The sequence below is a fragment of the Idiotropiscis lumnitzeri genome, chromosome 4, assembly GCF_059441095.1.
Source record: "Idiotropiscis lumnitzeri isolate Australia: NSW breed Sydney's pygmy pipehorse chromosome 4, RoL_Ilum_1.0, whole genome shotgun sequence".
Taxonomy (NCBI): domain Eukaryota; kingdom Metazoa; phylum Chordata; class Actinopteri; order Syngnathiformes; family Syngnathidae; genus Idiotropiscis; species Idiotropiscis lumnitzeri.
Genome location: NC_142394.1, coordinates 26062319 through 26078814, shown reverse-complemented (window position 1 = coordinate 26078814; position 16496 = coordinate 26062319). Strand labels below are relative to the sequence as shown.

Genomic DNA, 16496 nt, shown 5'->3' with positions numbered 1-16496 from the left:
AACATTTCAAACCAGTTGATAAATTTCTTTTTTTTGTGTGAAAAGTCACTAAATGCAGTGCTTTGTAGGTTTTGTCTGTTTGACCTATTTTTTTTGTTTATTTTTACTCAAATTAATCAAGACCTGTTATATAAGTATCGAATGAACTTTCACAACTAAACTTTGTCAACTCTATTAGAGGACTTTATTTTTAATTTTTTCCAAATTGGTCTGATCTTTGAAATATCATCTTTGAAGACGCACTTTACCAAGTTGGCATGGAAAATGTGCAGAAGAGGTTCTCCTGTAGATTCACTTAAGGAATTTGGCGTATGCCATCTAAATGCTAATGATCTCATTAATATTTCTGAGCATGACTAACTCCCAGGGGAATGGGACTTAAACTCCGGCTGTCATTAAGATGGAAACCCTGCAAGTGACCTTTTTCGATCTCCTACCTCCCCTCGCTCACTTTTCCCACCTCTAATTTTCATTATAGTGTAAAATGCACAAAATAGATTAAAAAAAATAAAACTTGAAAATTTGATCTAGCAATTTAATTAAAAAAAGGTCACATTAAAAAAAATATGTATTGTCAGTTCAAATGAATGATGCAAGTCCAATAAAATAATCAAATTAAGAACATTCAAATAAAAAAAGTTACATTCAAATTAAATATTAAATAATGACGTGAGTTTGAATAAAATAAACATTAAACAAGTTCACATGTGAATATGAAAATGGAGCAAATTGCAATTCCTTTTGCTGCTCACTGAACTGATGTCTTGTCAAACAAGCATGAAAATGTGCATTCCCCCCCTCCAAAAAAATAAAATATGTATTTATTGTGCATATTTGTAGATGAATTTTCGGGATTATGCCTTAAAACATGTCCTTTTAACCCCCACCCATTGAACACCAAACGTGGAGGAGAAAAGTGGTTGATGAGTGACAGCAGCGCCGACCAATGGCGCCTTGTGGCGACGCGGAGCCAATCGCGAAAAGTGCGTGCCCGCGCGCGCGCGCGCGCGTGTGTCTGGAAGGATGGAGAGTATACTTCCGCGTCCAGTGCATGCGTTGAATGAGGGAGGGAGGGAGGGAGCAGGATGGATGGGCGAAGAGCGAGATCGTGAGAGAGAGAGAGCGAGAGAGCGAGCGAGCGAGAGAGCGGGAGCTGTGATACGGCTGTATATATTCGCCGGCAGGACTATGTTCCTTTTAAAGACGAGCTCCTCCGTGCATCGCTCAGCACTTAGTGATGTCGCCTGTTTGAATGGCTCACCTGTAAAAGCGCGAGACAGGCACGAGCCAGGGGGTTCTCCTTTTTTTTTTTTTTTTTTTTTTTTTTTTTACTTATTTGATTCTTTTTTTTATTCTGTACCCCCCCCTCTCCCACCCTAATTCTCTCATTCCCTTTTCCCTTTCCGACCCCTTCTCCTTTTGTTCCAGCAAGGAAGTCATTTGTGTGTTTTGATTTAATAAATATTTTATTTCACATCCTCATTTTATGTCATTTGTCTTTTATGTTTGAACTTTAAAAAAAACATACATATACCGAACACCGTTGGCTACTTATTTGGACGTCCGTAACTTTCATTTGTAGAAACGGTAAGCTGATGTTGTTCTTTGCACGTTGTCTTGTGGCTGTTTTTGAACGACGGACTATCTCTGGTTGCATGTGAACGCCGCGTGATGCGTTCATGGTCCCACGATCCGACGGTACCGATCAGTGAGCATGGATCGGTGTATTGCTTAAAAGTGCATGAACGGGCTCAGACAGGTTGCTTGACTTTTTTCCCCCAAAATACAGGACCCAGCTTGGTGTTATATTATGAATGTCTCGTGTCAGTCTGCCTCCACGGTTTAAAAGGAATTAGTAATTCAATTGTCTGTAATACTAGTGAGTTGTTGCTGTCCTAATTTACATAACTTGTTAAATTAATTCGTGTGATAATTTTTTCCCATTGTTTTGTCGCCATGTTGTCCATTGGGTTTATCGAGTACACCTGCGGCCAATCAAGTCCTTATGCCATTTCCGGGGTCGATGCTTCGCCCTCTCTGATTGGCCGAGGGCCTGATTAGTTTACTTAGGTCGGCCGCGGCCACACCACCGTCCCTCACGCTCACGAAGACCGCAAAGTTCCAAGAGAGCAGACTTTTAACACGCTACGTCGCTTCAACATTTAACGGTAAGACGCCATTGCGTGCTAGTGTCGAATTGGTGGTCCCTCACCCCCCCCCCCCCAAAAAATAAAAGAGTCAGTGGAGCTTCATACAACGTCGAACTTGAGCGGCGCCAAGTTGCTAGCTTGTCGTTAGCCTCCTCGTTGTTCGTCTGTCGGGGAGGACGTACAAGTGCCCCCCCCAATTGTGGCGAAAGGCCCACCGTCTTATTGTGCTTTGTGCGCATATTTGGATATTAAATTATAGATTTTTTTTTACTTGCTTAAGTAGTCTGAACCGTAGTCTTCAATGGAAGTTTCTAGAAAAGACAATTGTTGTAGTCTCCTGCCTCCCACGAGTGTACATGTAAAAAAAAAAAAAAAAGAGCACGTTCTGTCTGTAAGTAATTTTGCTGGTTTAGCACATAACAAACATTTGTTTTAAGTAATGTTGCCCACTGCGATATTGTCCAAAGTATAAAACAAATAAATACCAGGTGAGATTTTAAGTTTCCTTTTACTTGTTTGCTGTAAGTTCTCGGCGCATGCTTGTTTGCAGCGCACAGGTGTTGCGCAGTCGTCAATCAAGCTCGCTGCTTGGAGGCGGTGAACTTTTAACATGTTTAGAACATTTTTGTAATTGTAGCATGTGTGTTTTTAGTGTTCCTGCCGCATCTTTAATTTTAGACGCGGGGCAGTGGGAGGTGTCAGGTTTTTTTTTAGTTATTTTAACATGTAAAATGTGGTGGTTTTGGTGTCTTTCAGTATTGTAAATTGTGTTATGTTGAAGGCAACCACGTGACGTCCTTGAATGAAGTTGTGCAGTTGCTACTGTGTGTGCGCGCGTGCGTGTTACAAATCAGAAGCCCTCGTGTGTGTGTCAGTGCAGTTCTGATGGAAATGGCTCGATGTATACTTGATTCATTTAGGGTGGCGGGTGGCTCTGCCGTTCATTAGTTTCCTTTTCGTTGCTTTGCTTACTAGCTACCGAGAATATCCCACAATGTAAATTTGTCAAAGCAACAATATTCACATATTTATGCTGGTATTAATAATATTGCTCAACCAAAAAAGTCCAAGCAAGCGAAGCATTGAAGTGTGTGTAATTTAAATGGAAATAAAACTGATGACTTATGTGTCGTGAATGTAAAATATCACATTACAGGATTCAAAATGCTTTCATAGGAATATTGAAAGGTATGAAAATCATGTTATTGACTGACAAGAATGTAAGAGACTCTCTATCAGGAAACAAATTTAACATCCTACTACTACTTATCAGTTTAAGCTGGATCACTTTCATCCTATGTAAAAGCTGTTACGTTAATAGCTGCATGCGACCAAATTTCCCTGAAATCTCAAAAATTGAATGTCAAAATGGGGATGTAACGATTCACTCAAGCTTCGATTAGATTTTCCACTTCCCGATTCTTTTATTTTTTTTTTTGTACATGGCTGCCATGTTTGTCTCTGTGCTCTCGTGTGGTTCTGCAGCAGTCCACAAACGTAATACGCATTTTTTGGTGCAAGCATGTGAAAGTTTAGTGCATTTTAAATGGAACCATAAATTATGCTGAGTTGGACTAATTCTATGAAACTACCTATAAATACTTGAGCACAATCCAATTTTTTTTAATGAAGATGGGACTGTAATCATAATAAATGTAGGTAAATGTACTGTGCTACAACTAAAAAACACTTGCATTGAATTTTAAATTTTTTTTTAACCTCAATACCAAATGTTTTTCTTCTCTATTATGCATAATATAATCTACACATATAAAATGCAGTATGTACCTGAAGCCCTCTCCCCGATATTTCCGAGTTTATAAAGTAGAAACACAACAAGCCGTATGTGGTTGCCGAGCGACCGTAATTGCATCATAGCATATACAATAGAATACAATACATTTTTTTTTAACAGCGCATTTCACAACAGATGGAGCTGTAACAAAGCGCTTTCCATATGGTGTCTTATGAATTAGCAGGTAATAAGAACACAAATTAAAACACATAAACACATTTACAATAGATACCAGAAGAACAGCAGAACAGTGCCAGTCTCATGTTGAGTCAAAAGCTAAAGAATAAAAATGCGGATTCAAAGAATTTTAAAAAAGGACCGAGAGGGGGCTTGCCTAACATTTAATGCAAGCTCATTCCATATGTGCTATTGCTGTTTGGCGAAAAACTGTTTTGTTTTTAACAAACGAAAATTCGCCGACTAATCCCACCATAATCCACGGTAGACACTACGATATTTTAGCGTACCACAACAGTACATCACGTGTGGCGTTCCATCAGATGTACGCAGTAGCTCGTGTGTGCTAACTGTAGCTAGCTTCCAGACATGACTGTCCCTACGTGTGAAATTAAAACAGACGACGTACTTTCTTTTTAAATGCAAGTTTATCACCGCCGTGCTGCAATGTAAGGGAAGTTTACGTTGTATTAAGTAATTTGGTGAAATGAGCCCACTTTCGGACTCTGTTGCTAACGCTAACTCTTGTTAGCTATGGGACTCGACGACACACAATGCTTGCGTTTCGCTTGACAGACTCTCTTTAATAACCCAGGCTTAACTTGGCTTCTCCCCCATACACGAAGCTTCTCTCAACTTTCTTTGGGTTGTACTACTTTACTATTTGGACAGAGTTATGGTACCATCATGTGGCATCATAGAGTGTTTTAGAAAGGGCACATAAACAGACATTTAGGCGCACTTAATTTTTGAGAATCAAGTCGCAATTCTACGAGCGTAGGCCTGAAAGAGTGCCGGCAAGTTTTTGGTCATTTTCCATCCAAAGTTAAAAGGGGATATTTTGGAAATGATGAAAACAAACAGTCAAGTTTGTAATATTACACAACTCGCGTCATATTGTTGCTGCGGATGTCAAATGTGCCTCCACGGTGGAGATACTTTTTCTTTTAACCACCCCCACCTCGCTTTTTCAAGGACGGACATGCCGTGCGGCTGCTCGTCACGCACACTCGGTCATTCGCGTCCTCGGCGGCGGAGGATTCGTGCCTCCCTCGCTTGAAGTGCTGGGTCACATCAGCGCACGCTGAGCTCACAGTTTGCCTTGAGGTCACGCTTTAACGAGTTCGCCGCTTAGTCACAAACGCTCCGTTATGGAGCGCAAATGTTTACAAACACAAGCAGGACGATTAGCGGTGGAGTTATCGTGGGAAATAAAGCACAATATAATGTTTAAACCAGGGCAAAAAGAAACAATTTTACAGTGGCGAAGTGGCACCTTTTCCATAGATTACCCGTCCATTCCGAGCACTTCATCCAACAAATTGCTTGCACTTGACGGTGTAACGCTTCGTCGACAAACGTCTGTCTGTCTGTCTGGCTACACACAGTCGGTGCCTGGCGGTGTTGCGTCTCGCCAAGATTTCCCGTCCAAGTGTTTATCGAATGAAATATTTGTGCCTGCAAGCGGGACGGTGGCCAATGTTTGTGCTTTTGCGCTGAGAATGGAAGGTGGAATATTCGCGAGACGCAGATTGAAGCGAGTCATCTTCTCGGGTCAATATGTTCTTTTGTGAACGACAACACCAACATGTCCTCAATTTAATAGCCCTGCTATCGTGATTGATTTTTTTTTTTTTTGTACTCTGTATTAATCAACCACGATAATCTGAATAAATTGCACGATCCAACCGATTCATTGGCCTTAAAAGATCATAATGGGCCTGAGGTCCGTATTTTTTTCGCACAAGTGCCGTTACTCAGAATATTGTCCTTGTGCTGTTTGTTCACGTGATGGCACTGTGACTCCTTTCCAGTCAGTAACTACGCATCTTTTCTGAGATGACCACGCGACTGCGCCCCGACACAATTAACAACAGTGGCCGATTACCATTTTGCCGTCGTGGAATTTCTGAGCATAACATTGCCGTTTCCGCAAAGTCCGCTTTTGATAAATCGACAGTGTAAAGCTTCCTGCATGTTTTTTGTAATTGAATTTCTCTCTTGTCAAGTTAGACAAATATTAAAGGTTCTGCCTGTATTTTGTATGTTCTTTGTTATGGGCGTTAAGGGACCAAAAAAGTTATTTCCTTTTTTTTTTTATTTTTGAATGATGGGAGGTGACTGAATTCTAAATGCTCTATTCTCACTATCAAGTTCTGACCAAATTTTCTCATCCAATCACAGCGACAGTTTTCCTTGCAACCATCCAATTTTATTTTTTTTTTCCTACCCATTACATTTTTTTTTTTCTTGCTGTTACTTGAGCAGCATTGTCTTCCGGTAGATTTCGGTGATGCCCGGCAAGTTGGTACAACACGGTAGGCATGTGACATCGTGTCCCGGAAGTTGCAGTGCTCGTTTCGTGTGCTGATGGCGTTCAAGCAAACAGCTGTGGTCAAGCGGATGGTTGGAGTAGGCAGTTGTGCTGGAGTGTACGGTCCCGTTCGTTATGGCAAAAAGTGAGGGAAGACAAAGTGGGATGTCCCTCACTGGTTTGTTTGGCTAACTAATGAGGCACCCCAAAAGGAGTGGGCAAGATTTGATCATAGCCTCACTTCACTCCTTCTCCCGCCTGAAACTTGGGCCACAGCACAACATGAAACATGCGTTGTATGAATGTGAATCATTTTCGGAATAACCTACTGTCAGGTCACACGGATAGTTCTAGCACGTGTAACATTTTTTTTTAAACAAGTATGGCCGCTTTTTAAACACGTGGGTTGTCCTTCAAAACATTTTGAAACTCGACTTTTAATTTCCAGAGTCGTGCATGTCAGCGGTCGATATTTGGAGGTGGTGCTGCTGCTGCGCGTCGAGCATTTGGCCGCCGACGCTCGGATGCCGCAAATTGGCCGGGATTTTTATTTATTTTTTTGTCGGGATGGCGGCGGAGCGATGCCGCCGACGCGTCGGGCCGTTTCGCGCGACGGCGGCGTGATGTTGCCTGTGCTGTGCTTTGATCTAACATGATTCTGTGTCCACATTTCAGACGGCATCTCCGCTCTAACATGGCAGTCAGACTGTGTGATGTGGCCTCTCTGCTTAGAAGTGGCTCGTGGGCTTCCGAGCCTTGGACCGGGGTGTGTGCCGCTTCCTTGTTCTTTTGGCCTTACCCGTCACGTTCGCGCTTCTCTCCCTCCTTCCCACTCATCGGTGACCGTTTCATTGGTGTGGTCGAAAAGTAACGGGCAGTCCCGGGTCGGGGAAGTCATGTTAGTGGTGTAGCTTCATCTAGTCCACGTCTCCAGGGTGTGAAGAATGTTGGTGCAAGCCGCCATGTTCCCCTGACTCTTCTCCTTGGTCCCATTTAGCAGGTAATTGCCGCCATGGAGACGCAGCTGTCCAATGGGCCCACGTGCAACAACACCAGCAACGGGCCGTCCAGCATCTCCAACAACTGTTCCTCACCCGTGGAGTCGGGCAGCTTGGAGGACAGCAAGACCAACTTGATAGTCAACTATCTGCCTCAGAACATGGCCCAGGACGAGCTCAAGAGCTTGTTCGGCAGCATCGGGGAGATCGAGTCCTGCAAGCTCGTCCGAGACAAAATAACAGGTTCTCTTCGGATTTGGGACTTTTCAAAATGAGTCAAAGTGCCTCAATGCACTTGAACCTTAACTGGATCATGAATGTGCAGTCAGCAAGTGTGCTTTGACTGGCAGGGCAAAGCCTCGGCTATGGATTTGTGAACTACGTGGAACCCAAGGATGCAGAAAAAGCCATCAACACCTTGAACGGCCTGAGACTTCAGACCAAGACCATCAAGGTAATATGTCGCCAAAAACCTTGTTAGCATTCAGGAGTGGTGGCATAATGAGGCTGGAGAAAAGCCTGGGTCGCTGGGAAGGGATCTTATTGTTAATCCGGGCACACAAGTGGAGCGCGACAGTTTCTATGGTTTCATGTGCTGTACAAGCGCCAGTATGCGTTTACAGGGAGGTGGCGGCCATTAGCATTCATCAGGCGCCAGTGGTGGCGGCGGCGGCGGCGGCGGCGTAGTCGTCACGCTTTCCATGTGCTGCCTGGGGAGAAAGAAGAAGGGAGAGTGGGGTTGAGCAAAAGCAGCTATGAAAGCTGCAGTGCATGAATGTGAAGGTGGGGGCTCTCACTCAAGACCACCTTGACCGCCTACATTTCGTCTCACAAACCACGCTGATGGAGCTTTGAAAGCATTTCGTTGGTAGAATTTTAAAGCCGGTACATATATTTAAAAAAAAAAATGCATGCGGCAAGTACATGCAAAAAGTGACACACCCCAGGAAATGTTCATTTACTTGAATCAAATGTTTAAACTCGTGCTGTCAAGTGATTACATTTTTTAACTAATTAATCACTAATGATTTCCATGATTAATTGCAATTAATCACATTTTTCAACTAGTATTTTTTTTATGCAGCTTTACTTGAATAATATCTTGAAATGAATGTAAAATCACTAAATATGAAGAAGATTGAATTCAAAGACTATTCTAATAGCTTTCTTTGATGATGCAATCTAAACAGAGTCATCTTTACAGGCAGTTTTCTTTGACATTTCTCAAAAATGCCCACAAGCACCACACTCCAGTAATGTTGGTTTGCAGTTGTGTTCTGAGATGATGTGTTAAAGATGTACAGCTAATATGGTACAATTTTTTTTCAAAGCGTGCAAAATATTTTTGAAGTAAATATAACTGAGTTAAAATATTTAACTGGGTTGAAAAAAATCAATTAATCTCCAGAGTTAATGCTTTAATTTTGACAGCCCTAGTTTAAACTATAACTATACCACAAATCATGATCCAGAAACATTCTGGATCATAGTTAAAATTCAAGTCATCATGGACCTTGCCCTTAAAGTGGATTAAAGTCAATTGTCTTACCTTCCCCACTAGTCGAAACACAGTCTTCTGATGGATATTGTTTGCCGACTTTGAATGCAGAACCAGAAAAATCGATGAGTTTTTATGCAGCTCAAGGGTGGCCATTTTGTCCTGTACTGCCACCTGCTGGCAACTGAAATGGATGTCGCAGTGCCCACAGGCTCAGCTCGCAGTAAGCCGTAAAATCCGCTGTTTCGAAGTCGCAAAGTTTCCAGTTCGTGATGTTTCTAAACTTCCTCATTTTAGCTTCTCATGAAGCCTTTCCGAATATGTTCCACCCTATTTCCAAGCCGAGTTCAAATATATGACGATGGATTAAACCATCATAAACATTTGAGTGAAGTAGTAATTTACATCATCTGAGCTTCTTGGCCTTTGTTGATTTTTGATGAGCCTTCAGGAGCGTTGCAAAAAGCCAAATGCGTCAGCACTCATGTGAGAGTCCGTCTGCCCGCAGGTGTCCTACGCGCGTCCGAGCTCCGCCTCCATCCGAGATGCAAATTTGTACGTCAGTGGCTTGCCAAAGACCATGACTCAGGCGGAACTGGAGCAGCTCTTCTCGCAGTATGGCCGCATCATCACCTCACGCATTCTGGTGGACCAGGTGACCGGTGAGTCTGATGCTTTTCCTTTATCCTACACCATGACTGTTCCACTTTTTGTCACTTATTCATTTTGCATAACGCCCTATCCTAGATGATTTGGGGCCAGCTAATCAGTCAAACATTACCAGAGCTGCCGACTGTCTCGGATTGCCTCTAATTTGTGACACAAATCTCTGACCGTGACCTCCATATGGTGTGAACGTGGTGTTCTGTATAGTTAAAAAAAAATAAATCATAGTTCATGTTGCCCAAAAAGGTTATAAACGAGCAAAAAATAATTGTCAGACAATCGCAATTGATTTTTGACACGGCGCTTCCACCGGTGGCGCGAATGACGTCAGCGTCATTATGGAAGCTGCATGTACGGACGCAAGCAGACGACTCCAAAGTTAGCTGAAAGCGAAAGACTTGAGGCTCGTTCTGATCGCTGTTCATTTTCATCGACAGCCGCAGCGCAAAGTGAATCTTCATTGGCAAATTGTCCATTGACACGCAAACGATTGTTGTTGTACAACAAAATGAAAAAGAAGTACAAGTGTTGATTTGAGTTTTCCTTCGCACCTGATTTCACCATCTTCTGCAAACACAAAAGTTGCCCCGGAGATCTTGTGCAATTGCTCGCCAAAGTGAGTTTTTGGTCATTGCTTGTGGGTGGAGCACGGCGGCCAAAACTTCTCCTGGAGACTTGCCTGCCTGTTGGACCGTGACTGGAATTCTTCCATCACGCTGCTGCTTACTGTCAAGCTGAGCTGACTTTTAACGACGGACATTTGGCAGGCACAAAACGACACAGATAGGCGCCATTAGTTTTAGTTATGTTCTTCAGAAAAATTCACGAGTAGGTGGTTTCGCAAATAAGTTTCACCGCATACTTGCATCCGATTTAATTTGGGTTTCTCAAAACCTTTTCCCATTTTATCTATTTTGTCCCCCAGAGAGTCGGAACAAAATGACACAGCAGGGGCCCGCAAAATGCATCATGGGTGTATCGGTGCGAGATGGCAAAATGCAATTTTCCACCCGAGATATTCATAAATATGCATGGAGTGGGGAGAATATGAAATGGGTGTAAAGTAGCGGCACTCTGGTGCGTCTGTGGCGCTGGAGCGAGACCTGTTCCGTGGAGAGAAATGAAATGCCTTAGAACAGTTTTTCTCCGCTGTCGTGTGAAGACGTCGCACTCTAATTAACTGAATCGTTCATCAAGACGTTTGCCAAACCCACGATTCCTTTTGAGACACGTTATATTGCAGATGCTTATTCCCGACGGATTCACTTCGAGTTGTACCACGAATAATTGATCCCAACCGAATGAACGTGCATCATTTTTCCAAAACTCAAATTTAAAGGAGCCATGAGCAAATGTATCTTTGTGGCTGACAGCAACCTTCTGCCCCAACGCAGGACTGCTGTCAATTTTTAGCACAACAGACGCACTCAAATGGATTTAACCTAACCCTTTTTCCCTGGATTTTGTAATAAAAATAAATAAATACATATCAATTTTCAATGTTGAGGTAATTTAATGCTGCAAGGCTCCCACGGAGTCTAGAAGTTGTTATACTACAGTTCTCAGACACTTGTTGCTCTAGACCACAGGTGTCAAACTCAAGGCCCGGGGGCCAGATCTGGCCCGCAACCTCATTTTATGTGGCCCGCAAAGGGCAAATCATCTGCATCAACTTCCTGTTTCTAGCATATTTTCTTCACTTTAAACAACACTGAGATATGAGATATAGCCATTTATTTGTTACCAATCCTCCCCTTTTAAAATAAATTGAAAAATTGTTGAACAATTACTTACTAGCTTCTGATTTCAAAACTGTCTTTCCAATCAATTTATATGGTTTCCCTCTGAGGGAAACCACAACTACGATGTGGCCCGTCCACAAAAATGAGTTTGACACCCCTGTTCTAGACGGTTGATGGTAGCAAAACAAAAGGAACCGCCATCTTGGTGGAATTTTACAAAAAAGAAATGTAATCGCACATGCGCAATAGGACCAGAGTAGTTGGCGTCCCTGTTGGCTTTTGCGGTCTGTTCTTCTGTCATTTTCCCGTTCGACAGGCCGACACGACTGTCGGCCATGACGGCCGACATCCGATTGGTGTGTCGAGGCCTTAAGGGCGACGCATTTTGAAAAATGACAGTGATTTTATGGCACACATATGAGCTAATTTGTCCATTTTTGTCTGATACTTGTCATCCAGGATCAATGACCCGTTTGTCCTTGACCAATTTGTTGTCGCGCAGGCCTTTCCAGAGGGGTGGGCTTCATCCGCTTTGACCGGCGGGTGGAGGCCGAGGAGGCCATCAAGGGCCTCCACTGTCAGAAGCCGCCCGGCGCCGCCGAGCCCATCACGGTCAAGTTTGCCAACAACCCCAGCCAGAAGACTAACCAGGCGCTGCTGTCCCAGCTGTACCACTCGCCCAATCGAAGGTACCCGGGACCGCTCTCACAGCAGGCACAACGCTTCAGGTAAAAGGGGCACAGCCAAACACATTGAAATGAGAAGAATTATTCACACTCAATACGTTTATTCCCTCTTCACTGGGTGTCAACTCATATCGAACCTTTCACGAACCCTTCCATTTGAGTTTTGTTGCTGACCTTAACTGTTAGTGTGGAGTCAGATTTATTTATTTTTTTAAATTAATTTATTTTAACTGCAGCTGAATATTTGCATTTTTGGTGGATTTTCTGAGTTAGTTTGCGTAAATGTGACATTATCGGTGCTAATATGCAGATAAATGCAATTTAACATTCACCGTTTTCCGATTTACCGGCAGTGCTCAAAGGACGAAACCCATCAAAAATGCGAAGAGAAAACATTCAAAACGATCAAAATGCTTTTAAGCGGCACAATATGAATGCAAAATAATGTTTGTGCATTTTAACACTAACTGCATAAAAGTAGAAGTTGGTGTTAAGCAGCATTTATCTGCACTTTAGCACTGTGTAAAGCCAATAAGACAGCAGCACATCACGTTTGAAATGTGTGGCGTCTTTCTGAAAGTTTGAAATGCTGCTTATCATTCACATTTGTGATGATTGCTGGTTGTTTTTTGTTTTGTTTTCATAAATGCTACTTAACTTTGATATTTTCTGTTGATGCTCAAATGCACATTTACTTCACATTGTCATTTCTGATAGCTTTAAACTTATTTTGGACGCCAATGATGCTTAACGTTCCCTTTTTTTCTTTCTTTTTTTTTTTTAACATTTCATTTCAAAATGCAAATTTCGTTTCATCCAAAAATGTGCCATAAAAATAAAAACTCCGTCTCAGCTGCAGATGAGTAATAAAGGCATCTGGCCACCATTTGCGGAAATATATGCAAGTGGATTCTGCTTATGACTTAAGGAATTGAATAATTCAGTCTGCGTCAAAGTGACGTTGACGCGCTCATCTCCGCTTTTTGTTTTTAGGCTGGACAACCTGCTCAACATGGCATATGGAGTGAAAAGGTTTGTGAATTTTTATTTGGCATCTGAGTTGTCTGACTTTAGAAGTAGTTTTAAAATGCAACCACAGGAAGTAATTTTATTGGCCCTTCAAAAATAAATTAGTGTTAACGTTTGTAAAAAGGTCACCAAAAATGTTCTGAAAAATAGTGAACTAAAAAAAATGTTCAAAAATCTGGTTAAACTATTTCATAAAAGTGAAGTATTTAGAATTGTCATTTTGATCTGAAAATCTGTTTGGTATGAAAGTGAAATATAATGACCAACTGTAGAAATCACACATTATCACATTTATTTTAGAATAACAGGTTTTGTAAAAGTTTTACATTTTCAGGGGAGAAAAAAAACATCTAGATATGCGTCGGATAAAAGAAGTCAACACAACAGATTTATGAAGCCCAACTGTAAAAGCGCATTTTCAAACCAGAACAATCTCACTGACAACATAGTTTTATGTGAAAGTGCCACCACAAAAATGTAGCATTTAAAAACGGTGTTTGTCGTGTGTAGTCGGGCAGCGATACCGATGAAATGGATTTCTGCAAATTCCTTCCGGGTGCTGTGAGGAGATGACCGAAATGTCTAGTTTGCTTTTTGTACACTGCACGTCGCGTCACATGTCAGGACGGGGGCCAGCTTTGCACTTTTCTGGGCCGCGATTGCCGACGTTTACACTCGACAAGCTCACCTTGATCTCTTATGGACGGCCACGGCCCCTTTTCAAGTCGCTTGCGTCAGTCGTCTTTCAGGTTGCGCCGGCAGCTGAGCGCGCAGACAATCAACCACCCGCCCCTTTGTCGGCGGAGCGCTCGCCTCGATGGTGAGGCGCGCACCTGTCACGCTGGATGTTCTGCACAAGCTTAAGTGGAGCAACTCATCCCGTGTGACACCGCCTGGAAATTCCGCCACCTTTCCGGAGCGCTTTGGAATTCTGTCCCCTTTTCAAAATTGTGAAACCGTGTCTATCGGAGGTTTTTATTTTTATATATATAAATAAATACAAGCTAAAATGTGCTATAATTTACATATGTAATTGTTGAATATTTTCATACTTTTTCCTAGCAAAGAACTGAAATTCCCACCTTTTTTTTTTTTTTTTTCCACCTGCCCTTCTTTGACGCTTCCAGTCATGTCTTTTGCAACCGGCTGATGACAGAAATTCTGTGGCCAGTTCGTTTGAAGCCTCACACAGTTGCTCAATTGGCTCATGCTGATGAAACCAGTGTTGGCATCCCTCAAAAAAAAAAAAAAAATAATAATAAATAAAGTCAAGGTCAATTTAAGTTGACGTGTAAAGGTAAAAGAATGCGTTTGCGCTTTTGTCACAGCAGGTTCTCGGCCATGGCCATCGACGGGGTGAGCAGCCTGGCCGGCATCAACATCCCGGGTCACAGCAGCGGCTGGTGCATCTTCGTGTACAACCTGGCCCCCGACGCCGACGAGAGCATCCTGTGGCAAATGTTCGGGCCGTTCGGCGCCGTCACCAACGTCAAGGTCATCCGTGACTTCAACACAAACAAGTGCAAAGGCTTCGGCTTCGTCACCATGACCAACTATGACGAGGCGGCCGTGGCCATCGGCAGCCTGAACGGCTACCGCCTGGGCGACCGCGTGCTGCAGGTGTCGTTCAAGACCAACAAAACACACAAAGCGTAACCGCCGCACGCACGCGCGTCACGTCACTTTCTTTTCCGTTGAGCGCTTTTGTTTTGTGCACTCGTGTCGTTCCGTCTTGTGATTCTTTTCTCGTTTCGTTTGGTTCGCTACGGCAACATTTTTCCGGCCTTTTTTTTTTGTTGTTGTTTTTGCACTCGTCAAACTTTTTAGTGTTCAGCGTTTTGTCTGCGCTTACGGTCTAATGGATGGATAGACAAAAAAAAAAAAAAAAATCTTAAAGCAAGTACCTTGCCAAAGAGCTCCGAACCTCTTTGATGTGGGTTTAAAAGCATCTATTTTTATAAAGAGAGAAATTTGGAGAAACTTTTTACAGGACCTGGAAGATAAATGATTCAACAAAAAAAAAAATATTTTGTCTTTGAAAAATATCTTCACGTCACCTTGTGATGCTTTTGAACTTGACAAGAAAGTTTGCAGCGAAAGACATTTGCGGCATAAACGCTCGCCTTTTGCCATCTTTCTCGATCAGCCTTTCCCCATCGATTTGAGACGGCGTCTGATTGCCGAGCGCACTCGGATCAGGTCTTCCCGGCCGGTGTAGTGACGGACCTGCCAGGTCCTTCCCCACTTTCCCGATCTGAAAAGGCTTTTTTTTTTATTTAAATATTGACAAACGAAAAGAAAGCATAAGTAAAGTGTGTAAATAAGATTTTTTTTTCTTTGTGACTATTTGGCCAAATTGTGCTTTAAGTTTGATGCATAAAGTTTTTAGGGTGGCCGAAGTGGAAATCCTTCCTTAGTTTGCCGGATGAGGCGTTTACAGTGCATTTAATTTGTCATCGGTTTGTTCTGTAAAATAGTCTTGTCAAAAAAAATTAAAAAAGAAACACAAAAAAAGGTTATGCAGATCTTGTAGACATTGCTTTTGTTTTCTATATAACATTCTAGATATGTGGGAAAATTGTCTTTAAAAACCACACTTTTGAACTCTGATTAGCTTTCTGTTGATTCCTATTCACATCTATAAATCTATTATCTATTACGTGATGCATATATGAACCTGTCTTCAGTGGCCAAATATGTATAATGGCTTGATCCACTTGAATGGTCAGGATGACATAGTTGTCAATAATTGGATATTAGGAGTTGATGACAAACTAATAACAGCATTTTGATTACCTTTGCAACTCGTTTCGCCTTTCCTCCCATTTGTGTTTGTGCTCGTTGACTTTCTTTTGACCGTGAGGATGATTCATTGAAGTTGTGAAGTCTGACTTGATTTAGCTTGAGTTATTTTGTTTGGTTGGAACCCAATCACTTTGTCTTTAAAGAGGATGTACATGTTTTGTTTCGTTTTAATACTTTGGAATTGAGTCCCCCCCTAATTGAGTACATCAATAAAATAAGTTTGAAGGGCAAATATTGCTTCTGTCTTATTTTGAAAATATATTTCCCCCCCAAAAAAATCTAAAGATTGTTTTAAATTTAAAATACAACATAAGATTTGAAAAAATAATACTAAAATGTGTAAGTGGTATTTCACAGAGTTTTAGATGGTACCAACCTGGCATAAATAAACATGACATTGAATAATAATTTGATTTGTTTTTATTCAAGTCTGGTTTTACATGCACAGCACGTCTTGTGCATTTTAAATTTTGGTGTGCTCACCCATCCGCATACGCAAAGACTGACTAATGAGGCGCTGCATGGAAAAATGAGAATTTTAATAAAATTGAGAGAGAGAGGGCAATGCATGTCCTTGTGTTTGTCATTCATTTTCAATTTAGTGAAAATCGAAGCATGAATTTCCACAGGAATTCA

General features: G+C 42.1%; 1 protein-coding gene across 7 annotated transcripts; it reads left to right on the top strand.

Moving 5' to 3' along the window:
• The first annotated feature begins 1128 nt into the window (after positions 1-1128).
• elavl2 (ELAV like RNA binding protein 2) lies at positions 1129-16092 on the top strand. Of its 7 annotated transcripts, none has more exons than XM_088293179.1 (8): positions 1129-1587; positions 7112-7202; positions 7434-7677; positions 7785-7888; positions 9441-9594; positions 11843-12029; positions 13020-13058; positions 14387-16092. In XM_088293179.1, the coding sequence occupies exons 2-8, from the start codon at positions 7131-7133 to the stop codon at positions 14709-14711; spliced, it is 1125 nt and encodes a 374-aa protein (XP_088149305.1). In that variant the 5' UTR covers positions 1129-1587; positions 7112-7130; the 3' UTR covers positions 14712-16092. The 7 variants fall into 7 exon arrangements, with proteins under 7 accessions (XP_088149305.1, XP_088149303.1, XP_088149304.1 ...); XM_088293177.1 differs by having other exon boundaries at positions 1130-1587; positions 11843-12068; XM_088293178.1 differs by having other exon boundaries at positions 1131-1587; positions 14384-16092.
• Positions 16093-16496: the final 404 nt, after the last annotated feature.

What these genes read in the sequence shown, in the direction of transcription:
- elavl2 (XM_088293173.1), top strand. Translation starts at nt 7,131, where the DNA reads ATGGCAGTCAGACTGTGTGATGTGGCCTCTCTGCTTAGAAGTGGCTCG. An exon ending in CGTCCGAGACAAAATAACAG is followed by an intron (nt 7,678 to 7,784) that starts GTTCTCTTCGGA and finishes TTTGACTGGCAG; the next exon opens with GGCAAAGCCTCGGCTATGGA. An exon ending in TTCAGACCAAGACCATCAAG is followed by an intron (nt 7,889 to 9,440) that starts GTAATATGTCGC and finishes GTCTGCCCGCAG; the next exon opens with GTGTCCTACGCGCGTCCGAG.